This window comes from Manacus vitellinus, unplaced genomic scaffold, assembly GCF_001715985.3.
Source record: "Manacus vitellinus isolate BGI_N305 unplaced genomic scaffold, ASM171598v3 scaffold_22_pilon, whole genome shotgun sequence".
NCBI lineage: Eukaryota > Metazoa > Chordata > Aves > Passeriformes > Pipridae > Manacus > Manacus vitellinus.
The window spans coordinates 9,956,969-9,971,158 of NW_021939632.1; the positions used below are offsets into that span (position 1 = coordinate 9,956,969).

Consider the following 14,190-nt stretch of genomic DNA (forward strand, 5'->3'; position numbering starts at 1 on the left):
ACAATGCTCAGGGTTCTATTGCTTTAATAATTTATACAACATTTAATAATTCGCCACAGAAGTATATTTCAAGTCAGTTTGAGAAGTATCTTTTCTATTCCTATGTTGCTTCTTAAAACAAAGAAGTAATTGCAAACTATGGAAGTTAGAGCAGTATAAGCTTCTAATTCACAGATTTCACAAAATATTCTGAGTTGGAAGAGACCCACAAGGATCATCAAATTCTACTCTGAAGTGAATGGCCCATACAGGGATCAAACCCACAACCTTGGTGAGGTAATATCAGGGTCTTGATCTAATAAATGAAATTTTCATTCCTCTGCGTGACTAACAGGAGTAACACCTGCATGGTGAGGTCTTGATACTCTTTAGCAGTGGTTTTCAGGCTGCGGTTCACAGATTATTTCTAAAGAATCTGTGAGAGATAACTAAGAAATGTGAACTTAGGGTCAAGTGGCTTAAATTCACTATACAGAGATCTTCAGTGCTGGATATTTTGTAAAGGTAAGCAAATAGAAAACACTTGTAAATGACTGACAGAAGATAGCTACTTCCAGGCTCCAATTGCACTCCTCCCTTGCACTAGAAAGATGTCCAAGATCAGAATCATTTCAAACAGTAGGGTCTACTATACCTGGTGGACCTCTTCCTAGTCTAGTCAAGAGTACGAGCAGGAGCAGGGCTCTCACACTCTCAGTTTCCTCCCTAAAACATAATCTGAGTGACCAATACATTTATCGTAAGTGGAAAGAGAGGAGTTGGTCATGGATAATCTATGATTTTTGGATCATCACCAAAACCAGCCATTCATGAAGCAAAAATGGTATGAGATGTTCAGCAAAAATGCTCTCTACCTTACAGTCATTAAAAAAATTAAAAATCACCTCCATTCTTTTTCAGGAGAAGAAATATTAAAAGAAATGTTAAATATAAAGAAATAGGTTCCAAAGCCTTTAGAACATGCATAAAACTTTTGCAACTTTTCAACTCCTACATTTTTAATTTTAAATATGAGACAAATAGACTTACACACATCTTATGGATTCTACAGCACAACTGCTTTACAGAATCATTTATATAATTATTCTCACGTATCATCACCCAGCTACGTGATACTGTGATAGGAAGTTGATGCCTTGCATGACTTTGCCTAGCAGATAATTTCTACAATCATTAGGGATCCAACACAAAAACATAAACACAGTGAACATTTGTATCATCTTTAGGGGAAGGAGGCTAAGTACAGTGCTCTGCTCTCACTACTCATCTACTGCGTCCTGGCTCCTTTTACTGGTCTAGTCTGTTTCCTGCAATTCACATCATGAGGTTTACATTTTACAGGAGAATAGAAAAGCTTTAAATATCATATTATTCACTGAAAAAATAGTTCTTTAAGTTCTTCTTTAAGTTCTTTAATAGTTTCTTTTAAAAAGTAGAACTAAATGCAATAGTTACTTCAAGATTACAGCAATCATGTAATAAATGTTCATTTGAGAAGAGAAGTATAAAAATTAAAGTTCTGAGAGAACTAGAGAGGAAGTCATAGTCCATAAAACATAACAAACTATTACAACAACAAAAAGTACAAACCTCAACAACGAAGAGTGAAACTAATATATCACTTCTAGGAGTTCTAGGATTATACCAACTTGCAGTGCATTTCAAATTGCTCTCTAAGGTAACCCTTCTTGTTATTTACTGAAGACAAACAGGGACACACTAAATATTGAATATATTTCATTAAGCTAAATAAAGCCTGAATAGCCTGTTACATCTGGGTTTAGCTTGCTCAGTATCATCACTCACTCAACTCTAGAGTCAACACTTTTGTGATCATGCTGTATTATGCTTGGCTTTCCCAGATTCTTATAGGTTTTTCTGTTCTGTCTTCTCATACTCCAGAGAAGGTTTCATCTATGCTTCCTATAACCATTTAACCCATTCTTCCATTTAAACCCAAACTTAGTTAAAATAACAAAGCTGCATTATGAAAGCATGTTTTTGTTGAACAGATGTTCTTCCTCCCACACCTATTTCATTACAGGCCCGTCTCTCCTACTGTCTTCATCCTGATAACAGTGTTTTTAGAGCCAGCTCCCTTTGCTGATTTTAGCTAAGTTTCTAGGACACAAGGTTTTAATTTAAACATAGTTCCAGTTCTACAATTTTATTTTGCACGTCTTTGAACTTGCTCCTCCATAAGCCCAAAAGATGCTAATCTATTTCAAAACCTTTTCCTAACCTTTGTCCAAGAGGTTTCCCACTACAGTCACTTTTCTCAGTGCAGGTAGTCCAAGATCTCAGTTGCACCATGACTCTGCCCCACTTTTTGGCAGACTGCAGCATATTATTATGCATAAGTTGAATTCTCTAATATGACTGCATTACTGGACATGTGCTTGCTGTGCGGTAAAGAACTCCTGGAAGAATCTGAACTCCATAAAAACCTTTGCAAGGAGCAATGAAACTTCACGCAACAAAATCGAGGGTCTTTAAAAAACAGTGTTCTCATGACTCCATTATGTAATTAATTATTTGTCTCTTTTTCAGTATTATGAAAGGTGAAACTCATGTCACTTAACTGACTTTCAGACGTTTAGAGTTATCTGAGTGACTGATCTAGACACCCTTCGTAATCACAAGAATAGCTGACAGCAACGATACCACCAGTCTCTGGAGGTGTGTGTTTCTTGTCCTGTTCTAGATAGAGAGCCTAGATTACTTTGCCAAGTAAGCATTAGAAGTTAAAGTCTGTGAAGTGGATTACATCTTGAGACCCCTCTTTAGTTTCCACTTTCAGACAATGGACAGTTCTGTGAAAATTTCTTGATCCTAATTATTAACATTTTTCTGGTAAATGTTTCTTCCACACTGTAAAAATTGCTCTTACAATTCTATGCAGCAACTTTTCATTTCTATCTGGTTGAACCCAATCATAAAAGGGTGCAGTTTCAGCAATGGTCCACTAGAATATGACTAGCAATGACATGCTTCATGGCTCATTCACTGAGAAGAGGAAAATGCAAGTGAAAATAAAAATTAAAAAACTAAAAAGCACTAATAGGAGGTTCTGTTACAGTTTTCTACCGTCTTTACTGTCTGTTTCTACGTAGGAGCTGTAACATTTTAACTAAATATAATAAAGTAACAAAGGAAAAAATGTAACAGAGTGCTTAAATTTAAGAAAACTTTGTAACAAAGTTTTAACTAAATAATCTCAGCAATTAATCCCAAGGCAAAGGGTCTGCAAAAACCCAGCCAGGGAAGTCAAATCCTGTATTAGATTAGTGTTGCTGAAGGGAGTGGTTTCCTGTGCTCTGAAGCACTTTCCATCCTTATTGCAGCACAGACTGCCTCAAACTGGTGCAATCTTTCAGGGACGAGGCATGTATGTAGTTTTACTAAACAAGCTGCATTCTTGTCTGCCTGCTGAGGGCTACCTTCCTCCTCCCCGGTGACAGGGTCTAGCTACAGACAACATTTCACCAGCAGGATAAAAGCAGTTTCAGTGACCACATCAACAGTGTAATTTGTAAAATTCCCACTTGGGATTCTCATTAAAATGGTTACCGAAAGTTGCCTGGAATGTCAGGCATATATTCTTTCCTTCTTTCTTGTCCTCTTTCTATTTTACTCTGCAGCTCTGAATTTCCTTTCCTCATTTTTCAGTGTTTATGGAATATACATTTTGTCTCTAAGAACAGTGCTGACGAAGCAAACTGATGAGGAACTTGGTGTGACAACAAAATCGTACTACACAGCTTTCTCTGAATTTTGCCTTACATGATATTTCTAGAAGCAGCATTCTATGTTGACCTTCTTCCAGCTTCCTGAAGAACCTCAAAACCTGCAATGACTCGAGAGTCGCAGCTCCTCAGTGAATGATACTGCCAGGCACTGCTGCAGATCCTAATTTTTTTATAATTAAATAAATTTTTGAAAATACTTTGAAAAAATCATCAACAGATGACAAAAGTAGACGATTTTTTGTCTCTGAAAAAAACCCTGTTCATGGACAATCAGTCAGATTCTGTTCTGATACACGTTTCCTGACTTCAACTGGGATTATGTGGGATATAAATTTGTGCATAGCTAGCTTAAGCTACTTGTCTCTCTGCTAGGAAAGAACACCATTAGATTCCTAGAAAAGGTTTACAACAGAAAAGTGATTTACTGTGTTCCAAGCAAGTCACTATTATAGTCGACCAACAAGATACAGTTTAATAAGACTGCCTCTAAATGAGAAGCCAGATACAACAATCAGTGTAACAGGCTTCCAGCACATAAGCAATAACCCATTCATACATCTTGTTAGAAATATATGCAACATACCAGAAACTCCTGCTGGTGTCTTTATGAATTTTCCATTAAAATGAGCAATCACTGCTTCACATTTTTCTGTTGACTCCATTCTAAGAAAATAAAGAATAATTTACATAAATTAAACGCTCAACCAGATTCCCATGTTTGTGATTTTTCTTAAAGCGTATTTCTTGCTTTTTCTCAAAGCATATTTCTTGCTTTTTCTCAGTTCACTATTGTGGCTTGCTTTCCCATGTGTGAGCAATAGAGAAGATGTTTTCTAAGAACAAATAACTTCAGAAAGGTAAAACTAAACTCATTAACATTTTATGCACTCTGAGACCAAAGTCAGTGCCAAACTGAAAATACTGTACTCCTATTTACTTAGAAATTAGGCAGCTCGGACAGCTACAGTGTAAAGTACCTTTGCTGTCTTGAAAGAAGCAGAAGGACTGAATCACTGTCACTCATAACTGAACCCTTGGTGTCCATGATGCACACAACAAAGGTTAATGCCACTCTTCATAAAGGATTTTGAAGTGTCTGTACATTTTAAGAGTAATAAACTCAAATATAAACATGGCCGACTGAATGACCCGAACTGACTTTGCAGCTTTCAGCTTATACACATCATTTCAACTAAATGATGTACCTGACTCCTATTTAATTGTCTCCTAGTTACCTTCAAAACAGGAACTAATAGCTGTGATAGCTACTGAGAATATATCCAAATCCTGAACAGGTTTGTGCATTTAGGCTGTTAGATCTAGACTTAATAGATTGAGCAGGCTACTGGTGAGCTACTGCCAGTCTGGGAGTGGTTCTGGAAGCTGCAGCTACATCCTTGCATTGCAGTGTAGATGTGTCTGTCCTAACTCTCAGCTTGGACTAAGTTGCAATGGGTGACTGAGATGTGCAAGTAAAACAAAATTTATTTTAAAAGATGAACATATTTTGCAGCTGTCTGCAAGATGATATATGGTAATGTCAAACAGACAATTTCTTTTTATTTTTTCATTAAGTTCTATAATTCATATCCACAAATTAGGCCAATGGACTCAGCAGCAAAGAAACAGGACTAAAAATTACTAAGTCTTGGCATGTTTTTAATTCTGGTAGCCTTTCTGCACAGGCTGACAATATGTAATTACAGACAACAAGCAAAATGCCAGACTGAACAAGAAGTTTTCCTCATTATTCCAAAAATACCTTTTAGAGAATTTTCAGAAGTTTTGGATTGTTGGATCAAAGAAATCTAATTTTTTTTGTCTCTCATAAAACAAACAATATAATTTAGTTTCAGACTCAAGTCTAGACTTGATAAATACATTACTCCTCATTAATCTAATAAAATTCTCTCAAAGGGAAGAAATTAAAATCTATATTTAATGTCTACAAGTTTCTTGGACAATTTTAACTTTAATTAATATTTATCCAAAAATGTTCCAGTAGAATAAAAATGTTCACCTTGCAAAAGGAAAGAAGTTCTAATTAGATATAACCACAATAGTTTATTCAATAACTTATGTATACTATATATATATATATGTATATAAAAATAACTTCACATATATGCATATATAAAACTTATAATGCATAATACAGAAACTGTTGAGAAAATATTTGAAAATTAATCTCTTTTAAAGTCTTCAGTAGAAGTGAGGTTTTGGATACATAGAAGTCTTTTGGACTTTTGCATGTGATTCTAAAACACTTCCAGCTATATTAGAAAAAATATATTTTCCTACCATACCACTGATTCAAAGCAGAGTTGGTAAGCAAGTTTAGGGAGAAGAGACTGAAAGAATTCAAAATGCCTACTGAATTTTAGCTTGGATGTTACTGGATTCTACCCTTCATAGTACCAAAAAGTGAAAGCTATACATAAAATACAAGTGTATGAATGAAATAGAAATGCCACTTAATTTTACACCAAAAATATTACAAATATTTGTTGATTTATTTAAACAGAAGAAAATTTGATAAACTCTAAACGTAGATAATGAATATTATCCTATTTTGTTCCTTTGTTATACCTTCTTGAAACTGGACAGCTTGATAAGCAATTAAAGCTGAGGAGTAGGGGTTGGGAGGGAAGAGATCAAAAAAAAGAGAAGAATAAAAATCACAGTGCTGTGAAATACCCACAGCCAACTCACAGGAAAACCAAACCCTAAAAATATTGGCTTCATCACAAGATATAATTTGTTCAGTTCTTTTCTGTGCACTAATTTTAGATTCTGCTACTTGTTCAAATACAGAGCTATTGTAATACTGGCTGAACATCTGAATTACTGGAATTTGACTTCACAGAGATTTTACAACATATTTTGAGAATCCCAATTCTTTGCTCAAAGCATGTCCCTATTTTTGACGATAGAAATCTTCAATTTAAAGCCTCTAAATTGTGATTGTCATACAAGGTTTAAAGCAGGACTTAGTAATAAATAGAAAAAAATATTAGAAAGGCAGAGAAAAGGCTTTGATGAAGAGATCCCAGAAAAAAAAAAGAATTAACTAGGGAAAAAGTAGACTCACATGGACAGAATATTTGGGGGGGTATCTACTAATTTATGGAAAATACTTTCTCTTGTTGATTTGGGTGGGATATTTGACAAAGCAGTCAAATATTTTAAGATGAGATTTACTGGAAGTGAATAAAAATATTTTCTTTCCCAGTTGACATCATGTTAATGAGCCTGAAAATTCAAAGGGCTGATGTTCAAAGGGCAATGGTGAGTTCATTTTCTCTAAGGAGCTAATGAAGAAAAAGAAAGAAAATAAAAGGCAGGGGGTGGGGAAGAAGGGGTTCTTCCTTGTGGTCTCCTGCCTCGGATTCAAACTTCAAAAGCCAGAAAAGTCACAGGAGAAGTCTCTGTGAAGCATTGCATAACTCTTGCTCGCTGGTTCAGGGATAGAAGAGAAAGCAGAAGTACAGAGAAGGGGAGGAAGTGGTTTAGAGTGAACTCATTCTAGATAGTTGTCCAGTAAGAGCAATAGATTCAGATTTAGCCATCTAAGCAAGATGAGACACAGCCATATTTGCTTTACCACAGGAAGAATTAACAAAATCCTACTGGGTATCTCCATCTAGATCTCCCTTCTCTTTAAAAACTTTAATATTTTCAGTAATTTCTGCCTTTTCCTCCTATTCCTGCCTTTTCAATTATAAAAAGGAAAAAGGCTGCCAGCATGGCTAACACCACTGACGCACCTTGCAAAGCCAACACCACGGCTGGTCCCACTCGAGTCCCGCAGTATCCTCGTGGAGATAACCTGCCCAAAAGGTTTCAGCATGTTCTCAAGCTCCTGCTCATCCATTGAAAGTGGCAAATTGGAAATGTATAAGTTTGTCGGGTCTTGTTCTTGTTGCTGAAAGAAAATTGGAAACAATTCTTATTGTTGTTACTACTGAGATTTTGAATATAAAATAAACCACCAATTACATAAAACTTCTGGTGCAGATTTTTACTTCTCAGGCCCCTTTCTAAAGGTTACTCTTCCCTAGCATCAGTGATCTCCATCTTGTGCCACTGCATGCAGCATTCCTGAGAAAGTTCCCCTTCTCCTATTACTGCTGACAATGACATTTTTAAGTGGAGATAAAGGTGAATAATTGACCAGTTTATAGTCCATTTTACAACTTCATGTTTCAGATTTTTCTGAGAAGAAAAAAAGGAAAAATTAGATAGAGAAAACAAGTTAGCAAACAAGGAAATGCAAGAGTGGTTGAAAGAGCTAAAAAAACCATATGTAAATTAAAAAGAGAAAAGATTGGAATGCCAATATGAAAATAATATGAGGAAAAAATGAGACAGTGCATTTAAGAGTATGTACATTCCCAAAATGCTACCATAAAAATAGGATGATACTGAAATGAGTGGGACACTACTGTCTTCTCCCACACATGAACATTTTTGAGTTTTCACCAAAGTTTTACATTATGCATTCAGACAATACAAAAGTCTTTCAAAAACTTTCTCTAGGAACACACAAAAAGAGAGAGGAAGGCAGCCAGGAGATGAGCGATTAGGGAGGAGACAAATGTAGTCGCATCTTTGCCATTTCCCTGACCTTAGGCTATCTACTGTGTGTGATCTATGTATGTACCATGAAATGTCATCTCAAAGAAACATTTTTGTTGAAATTGATTATTTCCAGTATTTGTCTACAGATTTCCCAGTTGTGGTTCGGGAGCATCTCTCTCATACTGGTAATCACTGGCCCTGCTCTGTGCTGAAATACATTCTTAATCTACACAGATCTATATGACTTGGCCCTTAAAGTTCTGCAAAACCTTGATGTCATCATTGTGGCTCCCAGTATAGATTTAAGTCTCTGCAGGATGCAAACATTCACTTTTTTTATATGATCTGAAACAAATACAATTTTCATAGAATCACAGAAAGGGTAAGGTTGGAAGGGACCACATGTGGTCCAACCTTCCTGCTCAAGTAGGGTCATACTAGAGCATGTTGCACAGGATTGTGTCCAGATGGTTCTTGGATATCTCCAGTGAGGAAGACTCCACAACCTTTCTGGGCAGTCTGTTCCAGTGCACAGTCACCAGCATAGCAAAGAAGTTCTTCCTTGTATACAGGTGGAACTTCCTGTGCATCAGTTTCTGTCTCTTGTCTCTTGTCCTAACACGTTTGTTGGTCCAAATGCATTTGTTGGCATAGTCATCGATATATTTTTATTTTGTACAAGAGGGCTAAATGACTTACAAAGAAGTTTGAATCACAACAGAAAACAAAAACAGAACCACAACACTTGCCTACTGGAACTGAAGCAACTGTTATAGTGATTGTACTGTATGAATGGTGATATCTTCTCATGAAGATTAGGCATCAATTTGTGCTTAAGCTGCCCTTACATTAATAATATCTCAGTACCTTTGGTAGCATATTGCATAATTTATTATCTTGCTATCTTGGATATCACACCTCAGTTTGGGTTAGTTTTCCATAGGAAAGAAAAAAAAGGAAAAAAAAAAGGCATTGGGGCTGGGGTGGGAGGTCACACCTTTTAGGGAGAGAAATAAATTATCCTGTTCCAAAAACTAATGAAAATTAAAAATGGGGAAGCTAATTCTGTCCTTAAAAACCTTCAGGTTTGCATTTTTACCCCAAGCCTCACATTCAGTTCGAAAGGGCTAACGTTTTGAAGTTTTCTATAAGAGTTTTTGAAGAAATTTGAGCATCAAAGGATCCATAAGAAATGTTCTCCCACTACATCCTCTTGATGTGCATGCCCATGCCACTGATATGACTGTAAGTCTTAGCCACACTGAAATCCCACATACTTACAAAATAAACTTTTCCAACTCTAAAGTGTTACCCTCATAAGCCCCTTTACAGTCCATTACAAATGGCATTTGACTACTGTCTATGATTTTTCTTTTGTTATTTAGTGGAAACATCCCCCTCCCAAAATAGTACTGAATCTATGCAGTGCACAGACAAGCTTGGGATTCAAATTATCTTAGGATACCTGATTTCTTTTTCAAATTAGAAAAATCAGCAGAAAGAGAAGACAAGAAAATGAATTCACTGAGATGCCAGAGCTGACATTAATGTTAATTGCTGGGCAGTGTTCGACCATGAGGGAAAACCTACATTACAGTAGTTAAATCTTGACATTCAGTTCAAATTTCCTCAGGGGGGAATGTGAGATGAAAAACAGCTTTCACATTTTTAGAACTAGTTAGTTACTTTGACTGTATTAGGCAATTTTGCTTTGCACTTGAGATATGTAGGCTTAGCTTCCTTCTTTAATGAGGTCTATTAGCAAAAGCTTCATAGGAGGTTTCAATCATGAACATTACAAAATTGCATTTGTAGCTATAGCATGATTTCCTGAAATTCCAAATAGTATTTGAAAGGAAAAATGTTGAAGTTTTTACTATTTTTATTTTAAGCTGTAAAATATATTTCATGTAAATATCCTAAAACTTCCCTAAATAACCTAAGACAGCATATAAGCTGGAAAGTCAGACTCTTTGCATATTTTCATCTAATTTGCTAATGTTTTTACTGTGCAATAACAGAAAGTATGAATTATATTATAAAAATTTTCTCATTAGATAGTCCAACACTGGGAAAGATAAGGCTCCATTTTGTTCACACTAATAAAAATGTAATTTACATGCAAAAAAATAAATGCTTACATTCAGAAACACCCAACAGAGAAAGAAATTCAGTTAAGTGCAGAATGTCAGAGAAGCCTGTTCAGGTAACTGGGTAGAGCACAATCACCTCCTCTCAGGCTCCTATTGCAGCCTAGAGGTTACCAGACTTCCACATTATACTGGCACTGTATTCGGGATGAGAGACCATGAGCTTTCCTTGCCAAAAGGGACACGAGGACCTACTGTGACTCACTGTACATGCTGGCACATTAGATTCTTGTACTTATGCGCCTACCAGAGAAAACTGCATGCCATAAAATCATGTAACACTGTTGTTAGAGAAGGCAATGCTCCACTTTGAAAGAATATTAGCAACTTCACCACTAACCCACATTGCAAATCCCTTAGGAACAGAGAGAAAAGAGAAGTGCATCTGAGGAAATTGTTCTAAGGAAATTGCTTTCTCTGAACAGAAAGCATTTCGTGATGGAAAAATTTTACTTGTGGCCCATGAAGCAATCCACATTTTTGCATTATTACCTACTGGGTTTTGATCAAGTACATGCTGAATGGCTGACTGGAAAGGACTTACTTCTGCTTTCCTGACCCTTTCTCCATGTCAGAGTCTATTACAGCCTGAATGTTCCCAGGGATTCAGTTATTTCTGCTTTTGATCTTTGGACAGAACATACAGACCACAGCAGACAAAGCAGAGTTTGAAGACACTTCACATATCTATAGCTAGAACTGGTAAAGATGGCAGACAGGGGAGAGAGAGGAAAAGCAAAAAAGCTGCCAGCACATGAGGATGTCTCACTGAAATCCTGAAATACAAGTTGAAATTTCTTCCATCTATATTTCTTCCAGAACAAAATAGTGGAAATGCCAACAAACACATTCCACAGTGCACCCAGGTGGTATCTGCACCACATGTGCAAACCCATGGCCACCCTGGGGAGCAGTAGCAGTTCAGTTATAAGGACAAACCATAGAATCAGAATATCTCAAGTTGGAAGGGACCCATAAGGATCATCAAGTTCAACTAGGTCAGGACAGATTAATTTAATCCACTTCTTCACTTTACAGGAAAAGAAAAGAGACTGCCATTCATTCTCAAAAGGGCTCATTTACAGTACTCATTTACAACCCCAGCCACTGTTGGAAGTTAGATGCAAAACAAGACTGAACTCTTTCTAGAGGGCATTTGGAACTTTATACAGTTTGGCGGCATAAAAATTATACCTATTAATGTGGAAGACACTTCCTCTCCTCCTGTTTACAGTTTACTTCACCATGCAGCTTTTGTCATGTCCACATGACTACTAAACCTTGAAACAGCTATCTGGGTACATTTTGGGAGATTGTAAGCAGCAAGTTACTTCCTTCCCCTTAGAACATGCTGGATTTCCAAGTTGACTTCCAAACAGCAACCACAGCTAGGACTCCCCATCCATCTTTATGTTATCTTACACAAAAGGCACTGTGCAAACAGATGTTTGCTTTTATACAAGATTTTGGCATGGAAAATGGTTAACAGTTAAAAATTCAGGAAGTTATGAGAGAGGCAAACTTTTTAACTCATGCCTCTGCCTGTCTGGAAAGCAGGAGTTTAATACATTAAGTTCCGTGACTTCCTTCCTTAGTGAAACCTGCCTCACCGTAGCTTAATTCACATGGTTATTCCGATTCTGTTTCAAAAGACAAAAGAAATTCCTTAGATATCTGAGTTTTTAATTCCTCTTCTGGAATTAAGCAAAAAAAGTGAAACCAGTGAAAATACCTTCCAATATATCTCAGCTCAAACCTTGCCTATACACTGTAATCATTCTAAGTGCTTTAAAGGCAGGCATTTCTTCCTGTGCTTAAAATCCATGAAATTGTATATGCCTCTTTCACCTTAGAAATCTTAAATCTCTTGAAATTATTTGCATTATTTTATAGAAATGATCAAAAATATTTACTAAAGTCAGTGGAAAGTCTCCTACTTTGGGCCAGCAAGCCACCATTAAAATATAAACCACTGAAAATATATATATATATATATAAAATTTCTACACAGTTTAGAAAAACTGCTTAATTTGAAAGTCTTGCTATCTCACACAGGGTTCTCCTCAGTTAACAGAACTATCAGCATGTCCTGAAAGACACTGAAATTGCTAAATATTTTCAGATTATGGGCAATATCAGGGAATTTGTGGGTTACTGTAAGTATTTACATTACCAAGGGAACTAGAAAGTCTTGTTTTTAGCAATGCAAGTCATCAAGTTTCTATTGGTCTTTTCTCAACAAATGCCTTTAGATGTGTCCCCAGAACATAATAATACAAAGATGCAGAACAATGCCCTTGCAGAGCACCCCTTCTTTTTCCTAAAGAGCACTTTCAGCACTAACTTAACAAGCTGACTATAAGATACAGCATCTCTTATAAAAGTGATTGGAATGATCAACTGTTAAGATTTATTTCTGTAAAAAGAGGTGATCAGGAGTCCAACATAATGCAAAGTGCTCTACCATCATCTGAAAGAAATTAACAAAAACCTCCCTGTGCGTGTGGAATCGTTCCTAAATTGCAAGCAAGAAACTTGGCAAAATGATAAGACATCTGTTTTCTGTTGCTCTGTGTAAGGTCAGAGCGAACAGATAGCCATTCAGAAACATGTGACTAGGCACTGCTCACAGCATGGAAGATCCTCTGACTGATAGGGAAGGGATGAAATGCTTGTCTGCCTTCATATAGAAACTACTTTAAAATTTACAGTTGGCCAGTGTCTCACTGAAATATGTCTGTTTTAGCCACAGTTTTAATACTGTCTGACCACAGACTGTTAACAACACAATTCAAGGGAAAAATCTCTACCCTAATCTTCACTTGTTCTCCAGAATTGCGTATGATTAATAAGCTAAACATTTTAATTCATTTTTACAGGCACATCTGTATTAAGAAGAGGAATTTAACTACAATAAGCATTGTGATCAAGATTGCAATCAGACTATCACTGCAATAATACATTCTCTTTTTATTCCTCAGCAATCTTGCTTTCCTTTTGCTGGAAGGGCACCCTGGGAGCTCTGAATGAACCCACCAAAGCTCATAACAAGGCACCAGACCCTTGTCAGAACAAGCCACAGCAGTACTTAGCTACTGAGATAAGACTTTTGTGGGTTGAAGCTGGGTACTCAAGGGAAGTGGTTGTTAACTGCCTTATTAATACACGTGCAATTACTGAAGTGATAGTCATTTGGCCCCCAGGTAGGCAAAATTCAGCTTACCTTCAATTTATTTTATAATGACTTGTAAGAACTTTTACAAATAAAAGGAGGAAAATTTATTAAAAGCCTATTACAGTAGGATTTAATACTATTACCTACAAAAAGTACTACAAACTAGGTAAAAATAAAACTTTTCTTACAAGACAGTTGCTAAAAACTGTTGTAGAAATCTGCTTGAGTTAGCTCCAGTTTGTCTGTCATCTGTTCTTTGGCATTCAGAAGCCCAGATGCAGAAAAAAAAAATTGCACCATGCCTACCTTCTCTAGTCAGATTAAGTGCGCTGGCTACCATGGTAACCTAAACTTATTTTCTTACTTTACTCTGTAGGAATGAAAACTGATTTAATTCTCCAGAAGGTTTCACAGTGAAGACAAGTACAAAAAAAAACTCAAAGAAGTTAGCTGTTTCTCATTTTTGCTAACTCAAAACCATTTTCTTTATCAGCAACATAAAGGAAGACTGCCCTTAATACATTATGCTTGATAG

General features: G+C 36.4%; 1 protein-coding gene across 1 annotated transcript in view; it reads right to left on the minus strand.

The window, feature by feature from the left end:
- Positions 1-14,190, minus strand: part of RBMS1 (RNA binding motif single stranded interacting protein 1) — a 65,279-nt gene that overhangs the window by 18,454 nt on the left and 32,635 nt on the right. Inside the window, exons 4-5 of the mRNA XM_029959910.1 lie at positions 7,517-7,674; positions 4,333-4,412 (exon numbers count right to left, since the gene is read on the minus strand). Coding sequence (XP_029815770.1) covers positions 4,333-4,412; positions 7,517-7,674 — 238 coding nt within the window. The remainder of the gene's footprint in view (positions 1-4,332; positions 4,413-7,516; positions 7,675-14,190) is intronic.